The sequence below is a fragment of the Miniopterus natalensis genome, chromosome 8, assembly GCF_054644295.1.
Source record: "Miniopterus natalensis isolate mMinNat1 chromosome 8, mMinNat1.hap1, whole genome shotgun sequence".
In the NCBI taxonomy this organism is placed as follows: domain Eukaryota; kingdom Metazoa; phylum Chordata; class Mammalia; order Chiroptera; family Miniopteridae; genus Miniopterus; species Miniopterus natalensis.
This window is the reverse complement of record NC_142088.1, coordinates 57,894,145-57,913,395: the sequence shown is the minus strand read 5'-3', so window position 1 is coordinate 57,913,395 and position 19,251 is coordinate 57,894,145. Positions and strand designations below refer to the sequence as shown.

The 19,251-nt window shown below is 39.5% G+C and overlaps 1 protein-coding gene across 3 annotated transcripts in view; it reads left to right on the top strand.

Moving 5' to 3' along the window:
* The window catches only part of MBD5 (methyl-CpG binding domain protein 5), a 321,328-nt gene that overhangs the window by 289,037 nt on the left and 13,040 nt on the right, over positions 1-19,251 (top strand). For 2 of the 3 annotated variants that reach the window (XM_087819863.1, XM_087819862.1), the window contains 3 exons: positions 4,556-5,581; positions 7,160-7,368; positions 10,911-12,410. In XM_087819863.1, coding sequence (XP_087675989.1) covers positions 4,556-5,581; positions 7,160-7,368; positions 10,911-12,155 — 2,480 coding nt within the window. In that variant the 3' untranslated portion in view covers positions 12,156-12,410. Of the gene's footprint in view, positions 1-4,555; positions 5,582-7,159; positions 7,369-10,910; positions 12,411-19,251 lie in introns of those variants that run through there. The other variant, XM_087819864.1, reaches the window with a different exon arrangement.

The window sequence follows — 19,251 nt, the reverse complement described above, 5'->3', positions numbered from 1 at the left end:
TCTAAAGCGGTAGACAGTACCTTTGTTTTGAAAAGCATCTTTTAATGAGGCAAATAAAACTTCTCAAGAATGAAAAATAGTCATAGTAGGAAAATAGCCTTAAAATTTCCTTTAAAAAAAAATGTACTGATGCTATTTCTGTATACACAGAACACACACATATAAATTATATATGTGCGTGAAGAGTACTGTTTCAATCTGGAAATCTACTGCACTGGGCAAGCCCTCTCCTCGATCTGATTGGGGGCCTAGGCCCGTCACCTCACACCAGGAAGGTTTATTTGGGTGCTTTCAGTCTTCTCTCCACAAGCAACAGAGACAATGAGAAACAAATGATGCCAGGTCATACTACTACTGACTGATAGGAAATAATCACTTTTTCCAATTAAAGGACTTCTCCAACTTCTTCCATTCTCCCAGCTGCCTTTTGAGTATTTAACTGCTAAGTGGTTAATGAATAGTTTTCTTTTTCAAAAACTCTAAATGTTCCTTTCATTAGATTAAGCTTAAAACATCTTGGCTGCCAAACAAAGTGAAGGCAGACAGGCGGGAAGGCAGGAAGGGAAAAGAGAAAAGAAAAGAAAGAAAACCATTTTCCCCAAATGCTTAAACAGAACGCAAGGTTTTTATGCAGAACTACGAAGTAGGCTCACCAGGGAGGAACTATTTGAGATTAAGTGGTTCAGAAATAAGCAACCTCCAATTTCTCCCCAGCTATAAAAACTCAGGGTTCTCTAAGTGACCCCAAGCATTAACAAGTGACCTTAAGAACGGAGGACTTTGCGAGGGACTCTTCCCCTGTAAGGTGACTTTAACTCCCTGGGACACCTGGGAGCCTTCTAAAGGAGCTTGGCACCGTCCAGCCACCTCCTTTCCAGCATCTCATCTCTGGCCCTGGACCAGTTACTGGGGAGCCGGTTATTAGTTTCCCCACCAGTGGGGGGTATTCTCTCCCTTTCTCCACAGACGCACAGGCGCGCACACAGCCTCCAGTGCACGTGATCTGATTTCTAGAAAAGGAGTGCAAGTTTTTTGAACTTCTTAACAGGTTGACTCAACCAAGAAACATTTTCTGAATGCCACCCATGTGTGAGAGACTGGTAGGCCTTGAAAATACAGACAAATAAGAAGTGGTTCTTGCCTTTCGTGGTTTAGAAAGGACTTCAGATGTCACCACCTCTTGCCTAAGGCAGCATGTGTAACCGTGGGTGGGAGGGCCAGGGCGTCTGGGGAAGCAGCAGGGAATTTTCGGTCATACTTACTTGTTTCGAGGATACAGAAGAATCTTACCCTCCATGCATTTTTTTACTTTCTTGTCTTTCTTTAAATTACTTTGCTTTTACTTAGAAGCCCTTTCTCTCTCCTTTTCCACTCTCAAATCCCAGATCAAATATTACCACTTGCTTGGTTTTCTCTGACACCTTCAGTTTTACAATTGCCTTCCTGTTCTATACCTATTATAGCTCTCAGCTATTACAGTTACACTCGCTTTATGAAAAGAGCATTATTTCCTGGTTCATAATAAGCTCTCAATAAATGTATCTTTGAGAGAAGAAACTAAGAGACAGGGAGGTTGGTGTGTTCAAGACTTTGCCTAAACCGAGTTCCTGCAGGAAAAGGCAGGGTGTTGTGTGATTTTTATGTTTGGGTTTTGTTTTTGTATAATCATTCCTATCCAGCAGAAAATGCCTGTTTGTGGAACTGATTTTTGAGAAAATTTAGAAAAAATTTAGAGAAAATTAAAAATAGACCTTGATACACATACTACCCTTGAAAAGGTGCTTTTCACCATCTTCTTGTTTGTAACTCAAAAATACACCCAGAGTAACTGTATTTTCTTTATTGTCATTTCTCAAGAATTTTTAGATGGAGAACTTTGAGAATAATGTCCCCAAAGGGCTACTTTTTTGAATCTTAAATATAGATGCTTCTCTTATAAAACAAAGATTTTTAAAATGACCTCTAAGGAAATCCTTCTTCTACAAAGCCTTGCCACATACGTGCTAGGGTATTTTGAAAATGTGCTCTGAGTGGTGATCTGTACATTTAAATATGTCATTGTTATTTAGCAAATTGGGAAAAGGGCCCCAGACAGTGATTACCAGTAAATAAGAGTTTTTATTCACTTGTTTAAAAAGACGGTTTCCAGATGCAAATAAAGCACAGTACCTATTTACGGAAATAGCGGCAAGATTTAAAAGGCAATGACATGTTTAAGATGTTGATTGTTTTATCACAAATCTGAATTAATATTTAAAGAATTGCATACAATATGCCTACTTCAGCATTTGATATGCTCTTACCCCACTCTTTGTGAACATAGTCATTATTTTATGGTAATATTTTATAAATATTTATATATTTTCAAACAGAGGTTATTTTTAAATCTCATTCTTTATATGAAATACTGAGAGCTTTAAAAAAAAAGACATGACAGCTGGGGAAAATGACAGGCATGCTATAGAGACGCTGTGTAAGGTGTGTTGGATATGCTGGTGTGTTCTATTGCCACATTATTGCCACATCACCACTAACTGCATCTACAATGCCAGTAGTAATGACGACCATAGCTGCTTTTATTTGTGTAGACTTTTACATATTACAAGCCTTTCACTTGCCTATTTTTGATTCTCATAACAATCATGCCAATGTTGGAATTCTTCCTAAGGAAAAATTCAAAGGCAGGAAAGGACCGTATGCAATAAGCTGTTCATCCCTGTATTATATATAATAATGAAAAAAAATAAAAATATAAATGCCAGACTTTATCAGAATGTTTTACTGATGTGGTCAATCCATATGCTATATGGTTGAAAATACTAATACAAAGTCTGTATATCAAAAATGAAAGATTCTGTTACTCTGTTAGGAGGAAACAGGAAGAATATAAAATCACATTTGCTACTGCTATTATAACTGTGGAAACATTTCTGTGTATTTGTACAAGGCCTCAGTGGTAATTTGGTCAAATATCTAAAATGTTTGAATTACTTTAGATTTTCAGTAGCACTGGTATTGTTCATTATACCATATACATGTTTATATTTTAATAGAAAATTAAATGCATATGCTTGTAATAATAAAAATTTGCCAAATGCATGTGTTGCGTAAAACAATGCATCTCTTTAGGGGAAAACCTTATATGAAAAAAATGATTATAGGCTGCTTTTCAATGGAATGTGATTCTCACCCTCCTCGCCCCACCTGTGGGCATCGGGATCACCAGGGGCAATTTGAAAGGATACTGCTGCTCAGGCTGTGTGGACTTCCAGAGATGAGTTTCCAACTGGCCTGGGATAGGACCCAGGCATTGCTTTTTTTCTCTCTTTTAAAGTTATCCAGGAAATTCTATTGTGCAGCTTGGATTGAGAACAATTAAAACAATGATAATAAACAACTAAGGTTTTATATTTTTAAATATTAAATTCTCTGAATTTTCATCTCTCGCATAATACTTTCAAGATTAAAAATACATTTGGGTGAAGACTGGTCTGATTTAAGCAATCATGAATACAAAGTTCCTTTATGCTATCAGAGTAGCAAAGATTTAAAAATAATAAAATACAGCCTTGGTGAGAAAGAGCACTGTCATATGCTGTTTATAGAAATGTATATTGATCAGTTTTGCTGGAGGGTGGTTTAACAGTATATCTTCAAAGCTTTAAATATATGTAAACTCTTTTTTCCCTGGAATTCCACTTTTAAGATTTTATCCTTAGAAAGTAATTGAGCATCTTGACAAAGATGAGTTACTGTTTTCAAAGAGTTGCTTACAATGTAAAAGATTGTGAATAATCAAAATATCACAGCTGTGGGTTGGTTAAGTTATGGTACATCAATACACAATACTTGGAAAATAAGTCTGTGGTCAAACGAGTTAGGAGGGAAAGATATTTACAATATATATTGATGAAGGAAAAAAGTTACCAAACAGCATGATTCTATTTTTGTTAAAAAATATAACATGAATGTGTATATATATGTATGTGTATATATACATATGTGTGTATACATATGTGTGTGTGTGTACGTACACAGAAAACTATACATTAAAATATTAAAATAGTTATAGATACTTTTAATTTTCTGTTTTATACTCATGCATATTCCACTTGTTTGTTTTTTCACTAAAAGCAAGTACTAATATTACAAATAAAGACCAACAACTTCTTTAAAATGAAAAACATTTTTGAAAAACGAAGACTTGCTGCTTTAACCCAAGTGAATGGATGAACTCCAGGACTTCTGCCATCTCCACTCTGTCCAGCTGTGACAAGCAAGCTATTTGACAGGAACAGCTATTTCTTAATATGCCGTTTAATAATATAAACTTCTCCAATATATTTATTTTCAAAGTAGGTTAAGATGTATAAAGTCAAACTTGTATCCTTAACAGGTGGCCTATCATCTCTGATCACACTCTGATTAAAATCAGTAAAGGTGACACGTAATGAATTAATTGAAATGTATCTCAGTGTATTTTCGTGGGGTCGTCTTCCGTAACATCCGTGATTGATAAGTGGCGTTTCTGTTTTGTTTCGTTTTTTCCTTTTAGGCGGTTCAGGACCCTCATCTTCCATCGCCATAGCTGGCACCAGCCACCCTGCCATCACGAAGACAACATCCGTTCTGCAAGACGGCGTCATCGTCACCACCGCAGCTGGAAACCCACTGCAGAGCCAGCTGCCCATCGGGAGCGACTTCCCTTTTGTTGGCCAGGAGCACGCACTTCATTTTCCACCCAACAGCACTTCAAACAACCATCTTCCACACCCCTTGAACCCCAGCCTCCTCAGTCCTCTGCCTATCTCTTTGCCAGTGAATCAACAGCATCTCCTAAGCCAGAATCTATTAAATATCCTCCAGCCTTCAGCAGGAGAAGGCAAGTCTGAGATCAACCTCCACCCTTTAGGTTTTCTCAACCCGAATGTAAACGCCGCTTTAGCGTTCCTCTCCGGTGACGTGGATGGGCAGGTATTGCAGCCTGTTCACTTGCAGCTCTTAGCAGCCCTGCTTCAGAACCAAGCTCCCGCGGCTGCCATGCTTCCCCTGCCATCTTTCAATCTGACCATCTCAGATCTCTTTCAGCAGCAAAATACCCCTCTCCCCTCTTTAACCCAGATGACAGCCCCGCCCGACCACTTGCCGAGCAATCAGTCAGACAGCAGCCGAGCCGAGACCCTTTTAACCAGCCCCCTGGGGAACCCTTTACCGAGCTTTGCAGGCGGTGACGCTGCTTTTAGCCCCCTGTTCCTCCCAGCTGTCCCTGGGGCCTCAGGATTAATGGCCTTGAACCCCCAGCTGTTGGGAGGTGTCCTGAACTCGGCATCGGCCAACGCCGCTCCCCATCCAGAGGTTTCCATAGCAGCTTCCTCCCAGGCAACCACTACCACAGCCACTCCATCAGCAGCAGTGGCAGCACTGACTGTCTCAACACTTGGTGGGACAGCAGTGGTGTCAATGGCAGAAACACTGCTGAATGTGTCTGATAGTGCTGGGAGTGCACCTGGTCCAGCCAAACGCAACAGTAACTCGGGGGTGCCACAGCTGCTTAACCCTGCACTGGGGACGGGTCTGCTCGGTAAGTTCAATTTTCTCACACGTTTTTACAAAAGAAACGTTTTTCTAAGTCTCTCTTCTCCTTTTTAAAGACTCCATTTCGTCACACTATTTTTAAAAATGTTTTTGTTCTGTCACAGCGTGCTTAAGGAACTAAATATAATGACACCCCCACACAACCAGAGGTATACAAGCATGACAATGACTTTTTTCTTCCCCCTGTTCTAGCAATACTGAATATCATTTTAATCTGCTTTCTCTTCTGATTCTGATGCCACCTAAACCTAACCCGTCCATCGTTCTCTTAAGCCAAGTAGAGTCTTACTTTTCACGTAATAAAGCACAGGTACATCTGAAAAAGAACTTTTACTTGCGTTTTAGTTGGTGTGGCATCACAGGGTTAGTACGAGCAGCTGCACTGTGGGTGGAAACAGCTTGAGGAAGTGTTTTTCCAGGTGATCCCTCAATAAACAGAACTAAATACTTATTCAGCAAAATAAGAAACAAGGCACAAAAACACTCGTAGTTAAAGTTTGCCCGAGTTCAAGGAAGCAGCCCCAATAGCTACTGCTAGCTTTCCTCAGGCAGTATTATTCTTTAAAATGTTGTGGCTTAAAAACAAAATCCTTCATGCAGATCATACTGTCACAAAAATGTCAGATAATAATGTCAAGCATACGAACTGACTGGTGCAGGTAACTTTAATATAAATTACAGAGATGGTTTCCATAAAGTCTGGAAACATTGGCAAATATACTTGATATTGCTGAGGGTATGTTCAGTGTATGTAAAAATATACATATGTTTCCAGAGTTATGGACACCGTTATAATATTGTTTAATTAGTTCTATTTGGCATTGAAATCAGTGTAGTTAAGTAATCTAAAAAGCACAATAGATTTATATATTTCAAGTTACAGGGCTATTTCTATGCCGTCATCCTCAAAATAACTTCAGCGTATCAAAACAAGTCTATTTTGAATTTTGAATATAAGTGTAGTTATTAACTAATCTTATCTGATAATCTAATATTTATTTTTAATGATTATGACAGTGATTTCTTTTTGTATTGTTAGCTTTTATTACAATTTTAATTTTAGGCGACCAAGATTTAACTTAAAAACAAAACACGTATGTCCAAACCAAATCTAGTTTTATATGGTGGTAATTATTGATAATTGCGACTTGAGAACTTATAAACCAGACCCAATCAGATCCACTCATTTTAATCATCGATCAAATACTTAACGATTGCTAAAACAGTTTAGGACCAATTTCTACTTTTAATTTTTAGGTGCTTTAATAAAAATAGTTTCAAGGAATTTTTAACACTGAAGCTCAATATAAGGACTGGCTAATGGACAGAGAAAGACTAGTCTCTCCATGATATGAAATTTTTAAAAAACTAATTATGAAAGATAAAATTAAATAATAAAATACTCTTTCCTTACCACTTAGTAAGACTTTGAGAAGAAAAAGAAAAATATATATATCATGTAAGTCTAGTTTTTAGTTTTTGTTTCAGGAATCGTCAGCTACAATTAGGCATAGGATTGCCAAAGAATTACATTGACTTACATTTTATGTTTTTCAAACTATAGGTGACATGTCCTCAATAAACAATACTTTGAATAACCATCAACTGACTCATCTACAGTCGCTGTTAAACAACAATCAGATGTTTCCTCCAAATCCGCAGCAGCCGCAGCTTCTTCAGGGGTACCAGAATCTCCAGGCCTTCCAAGGACAGTCCACAATTCCTTGCCCAGCTAACAATAACCCCATGGCTTGTCTGTTTCAAAACTTTCAGGTACTCTCCTTCTTTGGGTTACGTTAGTAGAAAACAATGTCTGAGTTGTTTTTTAAACACTTAATTTGGGGGAAGAGACAAAAGAAGGAAGCTATATGCCCTTCCACTTCTACTTACTGTCATTTCTCTATAATGAATATTATTGGACACTCTAGTCTTTTGTGTGAAGGTTACTTCATTTTGTCTGAAGCACCTCAGTGGGCCTTTTAGACCTATTAGTAAAAACTGATCTTGATTCCCTCTTAAACCCTTTTGAGGGTTTAATCCCATTGCTCTCATGATTAAAATCCACATCCTTAACATGTCTACCTTGCCTGCCTCACTCCCCAGCCCCAGCTCTCATTACTCTCTCCCAGGCTTCCGCCACAAGGTTTTCTTTTTAGCTAGACAAACTGAATAAATTCCTGATAGATTTAGAAGCTATATGGAATCTAAATCTAACACTAAATAAATATAAGAAGAAAATATAGATTTTTTAATAACCTGGGGTTAGAGAAGGCTCTTTCAGCAAGACACAAAACCAAGTAGAAAAAGAAGTAATAGAATTGGATACATAAAACTTTAAAATCTGTATGATAAGGGTGTTCTAAACAAAGTTAAAGACAAGTGACAACCTGGAAGAAAATATTGATTGCATGACAGCAAGTAACTGATATCCGTAATATAAGAAGAGCTCCTACATATTAGGGGGAGAAAGATAATTGGTTAGAAAAATAAGCAATAGATATGAATGGTCAATTCACAGAAAATAAAAGATAAATTATTAATAACCATATAAAAAATCAGAGTTACATAAATTACAGCACTAATATCCATTGATTTGATGATGCTTGCTGACAGTGGTGTGGGGTAACGGATTCTTTCAGATATATTGTTGGTCCGATTATATGCTCATGCAGTCCTTTTGGGGAGTAATTTGATACTTTATCAGAGTTTTAAATATGCATGCCCTTTGACCCAGAAATTTAACTTCTGTGTATCTGTTTTAGAGAAATCTTCAAATATGAACAAAAAGGCACAGTTCAGAACTTTCATTACAACTATTTAGGTGTCCATCAGTGGGGACATAGTTAAATACGTTATGGTAGATCCATCTGTCTAGTAAGTTTAAAATATTAGCTAGACGTATATCATCTGATATGAAAAGATCCACAAGATTGCAAGACTCAGTACTGTAATTTTGCAGAAGAAAACTAAAATACAATACCATTTATATGAAGAGAGAAAGGAGGAAGGAAGGAAGGTAAGGGGGGGAGGGAAACTAGATATCCACCTACACACTCGGATGTATTAACAATGGGTGTCTGCAAGGCTGCTCTCTAGCACTGATTACTTCAGAGAAAGGAAATGGGATTGCAGTGGGATGGGAAAAATACAGGTTTAGGTAGGGCGTAATGATGAAGAAAACTTTTGTAGTAAAATAATTTAGACTCCCGGCTGGTGTGGCTCAGTTGGCTGAGCGTCGTCCCATGCTCCGAGAGGCGGCTGCTTCAAATCCTAGTCAGGACACATGCCGGGGTTGTGGCCCAGTCCCCAACAGGCGTGCAGGAGGCAGCTGATTGGTGTTTTATCTCTCTCTCTCTTCCTCTCTCAAAAATCAATAAAAACAGTTTTAAAAAATGAATAGTAATTTAGAAAGGAAGGGGAAGTGCTCAGGCACGCCACTGAGAAAACAAGTAGGTAAAGCCTGAGAAGCCACTGGCCTTAGCAGTGCGAACGTCACCGGTGACTTGGCAGAACGCAGCCCTGGTGGAGCAGTGGGAGCGTGAGCCAGGCTGCAGTGGATGAAAGGATGAAAATGGTGGGAATTAAAGAATGTGGACGCAACACTTTCAAAAACTGAACTATAAGCGACATAAGAAAAACAGGGTAGTGCCCCTAGGCAGGCGTAGGTTGAATGCAAACTTTGGAATATGGAAGCCAAGCACAGTGTGTGCTAAAGGCAGGAGACCCGAGAGTGGAAGAGATGGTTACCGGAGGGAAAGGGGGTGCGGGAGGTGGGAGAGGGCAAGGAGGGATAAATGACTTGGGTAGTGAGCACACGATGCAGTACACAGATGGTGTATTATAAAATCGTACACATGAAACTATATAATTTTATTAACCAGTGTCACCCCAATAAATTTAATTTTTTTTTAAAGTGAAAGAGGTGGAACATAAAGAAGAGCAGGGAAAATAGGGAAGGCCAGATCCCTGAGGAGGGGCGCAGGATCCAGAGTGTAAATGGAGAACTTGCTTTTCGAGTGGGACCCTCTTACACTGGGAAGCAGGATGGGATCTGGGACACATAGTTGCAGAGAAGTATGTGCTGCTAGAAGGCAGGGAGGAGCAGAGTATAAGAGCGATGAGAATTCTTAACCTGTGGACTCCATTTTCTGTGCTAAGTAAGGCCTGTACTAAGAACAGTGCAGGAGACGGTGTAGCTGTGGAAGTGGGTGAAGATTTGAACAGTGGTGAAGGAGAGAGATGCAAACTTGAGGATCACAGGGTTGATGGGAACAGTAAGTCCCAGCTGCGACTGGAAGCCAGACCCTCAGCATATTCACTGTTGATAGAGATGAGGCTGGCAGATGAATTGATTCAGGACTGGGGTTTCTCTGGTAGGTGCAGGCAAGGGGAGAATGGCAAGAGTCATTGATGTGCTGATGGATCCCAGGTTCTGGTTTAGTGGGCAAGGATGGAAGACAGAAAGGGAGTGATCACTGGGGGAACATCCCAAGTATCTGGTGCAGCAATTCTTAGGTGGGGTTGGTGAAATTAGAATAACCTTGGGGGCTTTTACAAACTGCACTCATCTTTCCTATCCTGAGCATTGATATTCTTCCCTGGTGGGCATTCCCTTCCTTCACCTCTTCCAACTGAGAATCACTTTTATAGGGAGCCATTGTCACTGGTCACAGCACAGGTGTCCCTCAGCCGATGGCCTGGTAAGGTTGAAAAGTAGGTGTTACTACCCCATCTGAAATCTTTAAAATTTTAGTGTTATATCAGAAACATCCTATTGTTAAGAAAGGATTACATGTTTGTTTTGTTTTATCTTATATTTTATTTCACTTAGTTCAGTAGAAACCATTTTCAAAATCCAGTTCCCTTTGTCATTTGAGCTGTGTTGGTGACTGACTTGTTTCTCTTTTGAATCCCAAACTGCAAAGCCTGTCATGATACTAAGTACTTGGAGTCATCACCTGAAAACATATTGTGTCCAACAGTCTCAACTTTAATTTTTCTAGAGAATATTATTCCTGCATCCTCACCTTAAAGAAACACACAGGAAGCAGTTAATAATAATAACTGCTGAATAAATAAATCTGTTGAATGATTTTAACCACAAAAAACCCAACAATACCCAAGTATATATAATCAAGACATAAGCTTTTCTATGCAGAGTGGCACTTCATTTCATTTTTGAGTCTTAGTCTTTCTTTATATTTTCTTCCCTGTTATATTTGTTTGTCTTCTGGTAGATCTTAAAATTATGTCTTTCTCTTTGAGATCATTAAATTTTTTCCTCTCTCTAACTGCTTCCTGTGTGTTTCTTTAAGGTGAGGATGCAGGAAGATGCAGCTCTCCTAAACAAAAGAATAAGCACTCAACCAGGCCTCGCAGCACTTCCTGAGAATCCGAACACTACACTTCCACCACCTTTCCAAGATGCATCTTGTGAGTTGCAACCGAGGATTGACCCATCTCTCGGCCAGCAGGTGAAGGATGGCCTCGTTGTGGGTGGCCAAGGTGATGCTTCTGTAGATGCCATTTACAAGGCAGTTGTTGATGCAGCCAGCAAAGGAATGCAGGTCGTCATCACCACAGCAGTCAACAGTACAACTCAGATCAGCCCCATTCCAGCGCTGAGTGCCATGAGTGCCTTCACTGCTTCCATTGGTGACCCATTAAGTCTCCCCAGTGCTGTCAGTGCGGTCATTCATGGACGAAACATGGGCAGTGTCGATCACGATGGTAGGCTGAGGGGTGCAAGAGGGGCTCGGCCACCCAGGAATCTGGACCATGGGAAGAACTCCAACGAAGGTGAAGGGTTTGAATATTTCAGGTCGGCAAGTTGCCACACGTCTAAAAACCAGTGGGATGGGGAGCAGAGCCCTGGAGGGGAGCGACACAGGTGGAAGTGTGAGGAATTTTTAGATCATCCAGGCCATATTCACAGTAGTCCTTGTCACGAAAGGCCCAACAATGTCTCTACACTGCCATTTCTGCCAGGGGAACAGCACCCACTACTGTTACCACCAAGAAACTGTCAAGGGGATAAAATTCTGGAGGAAAATTTCAGGTATAATAACTACAAAAGAACTATGATGAGTTTTAAGGAGAGACTAGAGAACACTGTGGAAAGATGTGCGCACATTAATGGGAACAGACCTCGGCAGAGTCGTGGCTTTGGAGAGCTGCTGAGCACCACAAAGCAAGACCTGGTCCTAGAGGAGCAGTCTCCAAGCTCCTCAAATAGTTTGGAAAGTTCTCTGGTCAAAGACTACATCCATTACAATGGAGACTTTAATGCCAAAAGCATTAACGGGTGTGTGCCTAGCCCTTCAGATGCGAAAAGCATTAGTAGTGAAGACGACCTACGGAATCCAGACTCCCCCTCTTCGAACGAGTTGATACACTATAGGCCAAGGACGTTCAACATGGGCGACTTGGTCTGGGGCCAAATCAAAGGACTGACTTCATGGCCTGGAAAATTAGTAAGAGAAGACGACGTTCACAATTTATGTCAACAAAGCCCCGAGGAAGGGAAGGTATACCAATCTTTATCCATTGTCAAATACTAACCTTTGTTCAGATGTCAGTTATTATTTTTTGTTGTCATCACTTTGGATTCTTTGGATTTGAAATTAGGATTCTTCACGACTCATTGAGGTCTCACAGACTTCTGGAGCATACAGTGAAGAGGGGAAGGTTATAGTCACCAAAATGTCATATCGTCAAGGGGTGAGTTGTGAAGCACCTGTAGATGCCACTAAGGCTCAGAGTGGTTCCCAGGAACCAGATTTCCAGAATTTTGTTAACTCTGCCCGCCTTGCCTGCATTTTCCTAATTCTTCATTGCATACACAGAGGATGAAGGCAAGTGGCAATGAGTGGGACAAAATCTGGTAGCCACTGGAGTCCAGGAGTGTGGCAGAGGCAGGAGTCCTCCCGGGCAACAGGAAGTCCCAGGGGACAGCGTCCCCCCATGTGCTTATGTGTGACCCTTAGAGCTGGGGAGAAGGTAAAATAGGGGTGGAGTTGCGGCCTTTTCTGGAAACAGCAGGTAACGTCTGAAATCAGAATGGTGTCTCCTTTCAGGAAAAGTCCTGGGCCTTCATAACATATGGAAATGTTTAACCCCATAGTCTGGTTCTACTTAACACAATCTGATCATATAAATTAAATGAAAACTTCTCCGTGAAACTACCATTCAATTTAGAAGAAATTAGTAGGGGTCTTCTGGGCTTTTCTCCCCCCTCACAATTGGTAGAAGTGACTCACTAGGCAAGACATACGCAGAATGTTTGAGGTAGATAGAAAAATTTATATATGACCAGGAGGAGACAATGCGTAGTCCCCACATACAGTGAAGAAACATATAATTTTTCATCTCCTTAGGAAATAAAAATTACTCTTCCAGGTATACAGTATCATTCTCTTAAAGAGTATATTGTACGAAGCTTCGTCAACTCTGCGCAAACCTCCACTTGCACTTAGGTTTAATGGCAGGAAACCAAGAGCATTTCTGCCAGCACAATAAAAGGATTGTCTTTCTGCAAATAACCGGGAGGTCCTTAAACCCGTTGCTTATAATGCCTAATATATACTTGTCAGGATACACTCTGGGCATAATGTTTCTACGTTTGATAAGAAAATGAATCCCATACTCCTATTCACAAAACATTTTATTCTCTAATCTCTCTGAGACCAGACAAACATTCTTTAGGTTGATAAACCTAAATATTTTTGACAGTTTATTCCAAAATAATTAGAAACAGCAAAATTGGGCTTTTATGGTATAAATGGAACTGCCGCAAATGCAAGATGTAGACATTGAACTGTTTTACAATGTCTGTGCAAATGAAACCAAGTCTTGTTTTATGTGCCCTTTTACAAAAGCTTAACTAAAGAAAAGATTATGGCCTCCCTTTCCTGGAAACCTTCTTCCTGTCCTAAATGCCTTGTCTAAATATCTTTTATGTCCCCAGGAGAGTAAAGGCATGTACTTTTAACACACTTCACATTAACCAATGGTCCTGATCTTCTGATTAGTCTGTGTCAGCAACCTCCTAAGATTGAGTTCCTCACTGATATTTGGGGAGATATACTACCAAAAAAAAAAAAAAAGTCCTTATCTAACAGTCCAAGAACTATTTATTTTCCTTCATTCAAGTAAGCAACTTGTTTTCATTCACTATAAAATAATGTTTCGAAAATCCAGATTCTTCTTTCTTATCATAAGCCATAGGTGAATTCTTAATTGGGAGCATAAAATTGTTTCTGTAAATTCAAATAGTCCCCCTCCCAGTGGCTGACATCGTAACTTTGCATCAAAACCTTGATATCAAGATACGCTACAAATATTTTTAGTAATTCAGAAAAAATAATTTAAAGCACACGTTAGAGGTGAAAAACTGAAAACATCTATGTAATGAAATATTAATAACACATGAAATATTTATCTATCATTAAAAAGCAAGGTATAACAGCCTCTTAAATGCTCTAGGGCACTTAGCATTTTTAAAAACCTCGAGTTTTTTCAGGGCCTACCTCACTTTTTCACATAAAAAAAACGAAGTACAACTTCACAAAGAATCTTTTTCTCCTATAGTTCACAAAACAAAGCATGACGTCCAACTAGCCAAACAGTGTTCCTAGTTTCTAACACCAGAGAAGGTAAAATTTCAAACCTAATGGCCTTTGCCTGCTGTCTTGGTGATCCTGGTTCACCAAGAAAAGATTGAACCGTGTTTAATATCCGTGTAAGACAAAGCATTGATCTATTGGAAAAGATTGCCGGCAAAACATTTTTTAAATTCGTACTCTAACTCAAGTGAACAAAGTAGGATGTGAATCTTATTTACATGGAGCCCCTTAGCGTTCAGCAACGTGGGTAAAGTCTTGTACATTAATAACCAGACTTCTGCTTTTAAAAAGGGAAGTGGTGAATTAGGGCTCCTTCTGTACACTGTGGCAATGCCTGACATTTTAATAAAGTCGAAAGAGAAAGACAGAGGCTGACTCCATAAACAATTTGTTTAATATAGTAAGATCTTATTACTTCCACCTCACTAACATGGAAGGGACTGTTTCCCTAGTGTTTATCTCCCTAGTATCTCAGAGGAAAGGTTTGCCAGACAACTTTCTGACACATTATTCTTTTAAACCTTCTTAGCCTCTCAGTTTTTCACACTATTTCTGTGTCTACCAAAGTAAATTAATCCAAGACCCTGTCAGATCCCAGCAGATAAAATCTATGTTAACTCAAGTTTTAGAATAGATTGATTATCTTATCTCCCCACCACCACCCACATCCCACAAACCTATCATTTATTTTCTGTTACAGTCTTTGTTCTCAGTAGGCTACTTCAAATGCCTTTTGGAAGCAGGCAGAGTAGAAACAATAAATAATTGATTGACAGGACTGCAGGTTACTAATTCAGAGCAAACCAGGCACCTCCCGGGTTTGCTGGTTCCCTGGACGGAGAGGCTGGGCTGATTGGAGCCCTGATTCCTGCCAGGGGCTGAGTTCCCCATCGCCATGCTGTCCGTAAGGTGATGCTTTAACCACCTGTTTGTCACGATAGTAAATGACTTGCTCAGTTTATGATTTTAGAAAGGCACTTTCAGTCTTTGGTGGGGTATGACATGTAGTAGAATTAACGAATAAGCCATTAGAAATGTTCTGCAGTTTCTGAGATGACTTCCTAAAAGGTCTGATTTCTAAACATCAAGTACTGTCCGAACACAGTCTACAGAGAACTGGAGAGAAAGCTCGGGGTGGCAGGGAGAAGCATGGGCTTTGGGCATTCTGCTGTGAGCTTAATCCCAGCTCTGCCAGGGACCGAAACGGTCCTGGGTAAGTATGTTAACCTCCCAGAGCTGCAGTCTTCGAACCTCCCAAGTGGGAATATTAATTTCTACTCAGAATGATATTTTAAGAATTAAACAAGATACCATAAATAGATTTTCCAGCACAAAAGAGAGGCTCAGCAAAAATGAGCCTCCTCATACGTGTTCTCTGTGTGAGAAAACCTGATTAATTTGGCTTCCATCACTGTGGAATTGTGGTAATTGGACCTTAGTTAATATTCATCTATGCATTATCCATGAATTCAGGGTTTACTGCCCATGAATACAGCGTTTACTATCCATGAATACAGGTTGAGGGAAAAAAAGATTATAAGGAATATATTTAACGAATGAAATAGTTTATGACTTTTTATAAACCTCAGCACATCATACGTATGGGCATATCTGATTATAAATTAATATCAGCCGTTCATTTCAAGCAGGAGTTGGACTTGGAAGTGTTTCAAGCTCTTAGTTTGTTTAGTAAACTTGAAAGTCCCCTTCTCCTCAGAGTTTCTAAAAAAATCAGCTCGGACTTTCTTCCTCTACCTTCCTTCATACCCTCCCCCCATCAACAACATTAATTAGTAGAGATTTTAACAGCCTGTGAAAAGTTGGACTGAATCGCTCCTATAATACTGTACCGGTATTGAAGCTATGGGACAGGACAGCACTGGAGATACTGTGTGCCAGGAGGTGAGATCGCCTTACTAATATTTTTTTCCTTTGGTTATCAGTTTGTAATGAAGTACGTTCTGGAAGATACTTATACTTTTTCTAAATAAATGCAGGTTTCTCTCCAAACCCTGAACCCTTTATAATTTGAGGTTCAGTGGCCAAGAGTAAGGCCTCGCTGCAGTGCTCAAGTACCTGGTTAAGGCCGGAGAGAGGCGCTGCCAGGTCTTGGCACTGGATTGGAGAATTCTTGGAAAGAAAACGGGCTCCCACTGGCACCACACCTCTACGCTATACTGTGCAAACATTTTAAGCCTATGCAACTGTAGGGGAAGACGGTTATCTTTATGTACTTCTATCATTATTTTAACCTAGGGGAAATGCACTTGTTTTCGAAAACAAATTTTGTAATTCTCATCTCTGATCGTACGTTAACCTGAAAGGGACGATTCTCTTTTTTCTTTTTTAATAATCAAAAAATAAAATTCTTCCCTTTTTTCTGGTAGATCATTTTTACTCTTTTTGAACACTGTCCCATTGGTCTCCACATTTCACTGCTCTAACCCTTGATATGTGTTCTGACTGGAGCCTAATTTAGGAAAGGATTTATTTCTAGATTGGCACCAAAATGTTTCTTCCCAATGAAACATTTGTCGTTGTTTGGCAGGTAGAGACCTCTGATTACCCAGGGCAGTTCCACATTTCGGTGCAGCACCACCTGAGTAAATGAAGATTGGTTTTAAAAGCAGTGGGTGAATTCTCCTTCCCTAGACTCACACTTTGACCTCCACACAGCTATATTTGGCTGGTAGAGATAAAAAGAGTTCTCTAGATAGTCATTCAAAACAGACAAACACATCATTATTAAAAGTCATAACAAAATTCATCTGGGACAGCACACTTTCTGTGTGTGCGTTCAGCATCACATGCTCACACGTTTGACAGTGTGGAACAAAACCAGAGACAGCCTGCCGTTACATAGGACTTAAGGAATTGAGCCTGGGGACTGAATTTGAGAGGTTTGCCCTCTTGTGATGTTTAAACATTTTATTTTCAAGAACATTCTTCCTGTACTTGATTATCAGTGTGAGCTGTTTTATATCGCTTGGTGCTATAATTTTCTATTGAAATTGTCCTTTGTGTATTCCTTTTACTTTATATATTTTCTTAACCTGTTGGAAATGAATCCTTTTCTCTGTGCAGAATCCATGTCCATAATATTGGGGCTACATTTTGGCTGGTGGGGCAGCAGGGCCAAATAATTCTCTGTAGCAACAGAATCTTTTTGAAACTGAAGAAAATAGTTTTTGAAAAGTGGTAAGATAAGATCCAGGCTAAGGAAGTGAGTGCCTGATCAAAATGTGACAGATAATAAAAATGAAGAACTAGATAAGACCAGAAATGTGAATATTAGGAAAAAGACTAAACTGAGCCAAAAACTTAGGTAAGACTGTAAGCTTTACTGTAGTGACTTGTAGAATATTGTAGGAGCCTATCTCCAGTCACAGGAAACAGACTCAGCCCAAAATTCTTTAGCTTGTCAATGGAATTTTCACATAGATGGTAGCAAATGCAATCTCAGGTCTGAGCCAAATGTATGCTTCTGTTATGTGAGCTTTTAAACAGCGTTTCTTTAGATGTATGAGTTTATCCAAGACATTTCATCTTTATGGGTTGTGGATCAAACTGAAATTTGTTGACTTGTTTAGAACAGATTTGCTCTAGTCCTGTAGTAAAGTTCTCTAGTGCTCAAAGATACTGCTATCCAAAGTGAAGGGGAAAGGAAGCACACACACCAAAAAATCCCTCAGGTAATGACACTGACTACAATAGCAATACTGTAGATTTGGTTAGTTCATTGGGAAAAAATGGGATTCACTTCAGTGACATTTCCATGAGTTCCACTGTTGCACTATTGTTGGAAAAATAGGTTCATCCTTTCTGTCACATGTGAGTTATTTATCACATTATTTACCAAATTATTTATTTATCACATTCCCATTTTTTCAAAAATATTGACATATTTCAGGACTTTTTCAGCTTGAAGATTTAAAAATATATATTTACTATTTAATACATGTTTCATGATAATGAACCTAAGAACTACCTCACATTTGTATAATTCTTCAAAGCTGTATTTCCCAGATTTCAGCTAATGTGGTATGTTACCTATACTATTATTTAGTTAAAATTTTCCTTTAAATTCATGTACCCACTTATTCATTCAACAAATATTTTTTGAAAAGAAACACTATTCAAGCCACTTTTTAAATAGCATCTTTACTTCTAAGTTATAATGTATGTGAAATCATAGGTAAAATGGTTTTTGTATTTCTCTAATATAAATTTATATGAGTACATAACTATTAAAAATGTTTAAGGTCTGTCCATGTTCCACCTAAAATAATTTCACAGAAAACCACTTCGGTGTTTGCAAAGCACCTTCCTGGTCACTGTCTTTTTAGATTCTCTCGTTGACCCATAAAGATGTGCAGTTATCCCCATTTTACAGATGAGAGAACTGAAGCTCAGAGAAGCGACATTCTTAGGGACGTACGCAAATCGTAGGCACTAAAGCCCTGGCTCCTGACTCTAAGCTTGGTACCCGGCATGATGCCATCCCCCCAACAGTAGCCGCTGACATTGTAGAGGTGGGATGGGGAAGTGAAGAATGAAGGGGGAACTTGAGATCGGCTGTCTGTCCTGTGAAATCTGTGGTGAGGCTGGTGCTCTATCCTTTGGCCTCTGTGTGACAGCTTTGTCTCAGCACGAAGTAGCTGCACAGTGGTCACCAGGAGGTTTAATCCTGTTGCCAGGATCAGAGCCTACAGGGAATTTTAACACCTTCCCTAGTTAACTGGCTCTGTCCAAAAGTGATTGGGGACCTTTGACCCAGGTTCTTCTCATATATACTTTACATCAAGATGTCAGCAGCGTCGGTTCTTTCTGAGGCCTCGCCCCAGCTTGGCTCTCAGGCGGCAGTCTTCTCTCTGTCTTACATGGTCTTCCCTCTGTTCCTACTAAACTCACTTTCAGAGGGCAGTTTGCTATCTAGAAGGTTTGCATCTCCTCTTGTCACAGACGTTAAGTTACTCCTGAGACTACCTGCTACCGGTCTGACCCCAAATCAAACTTAATAAATTACCAAATG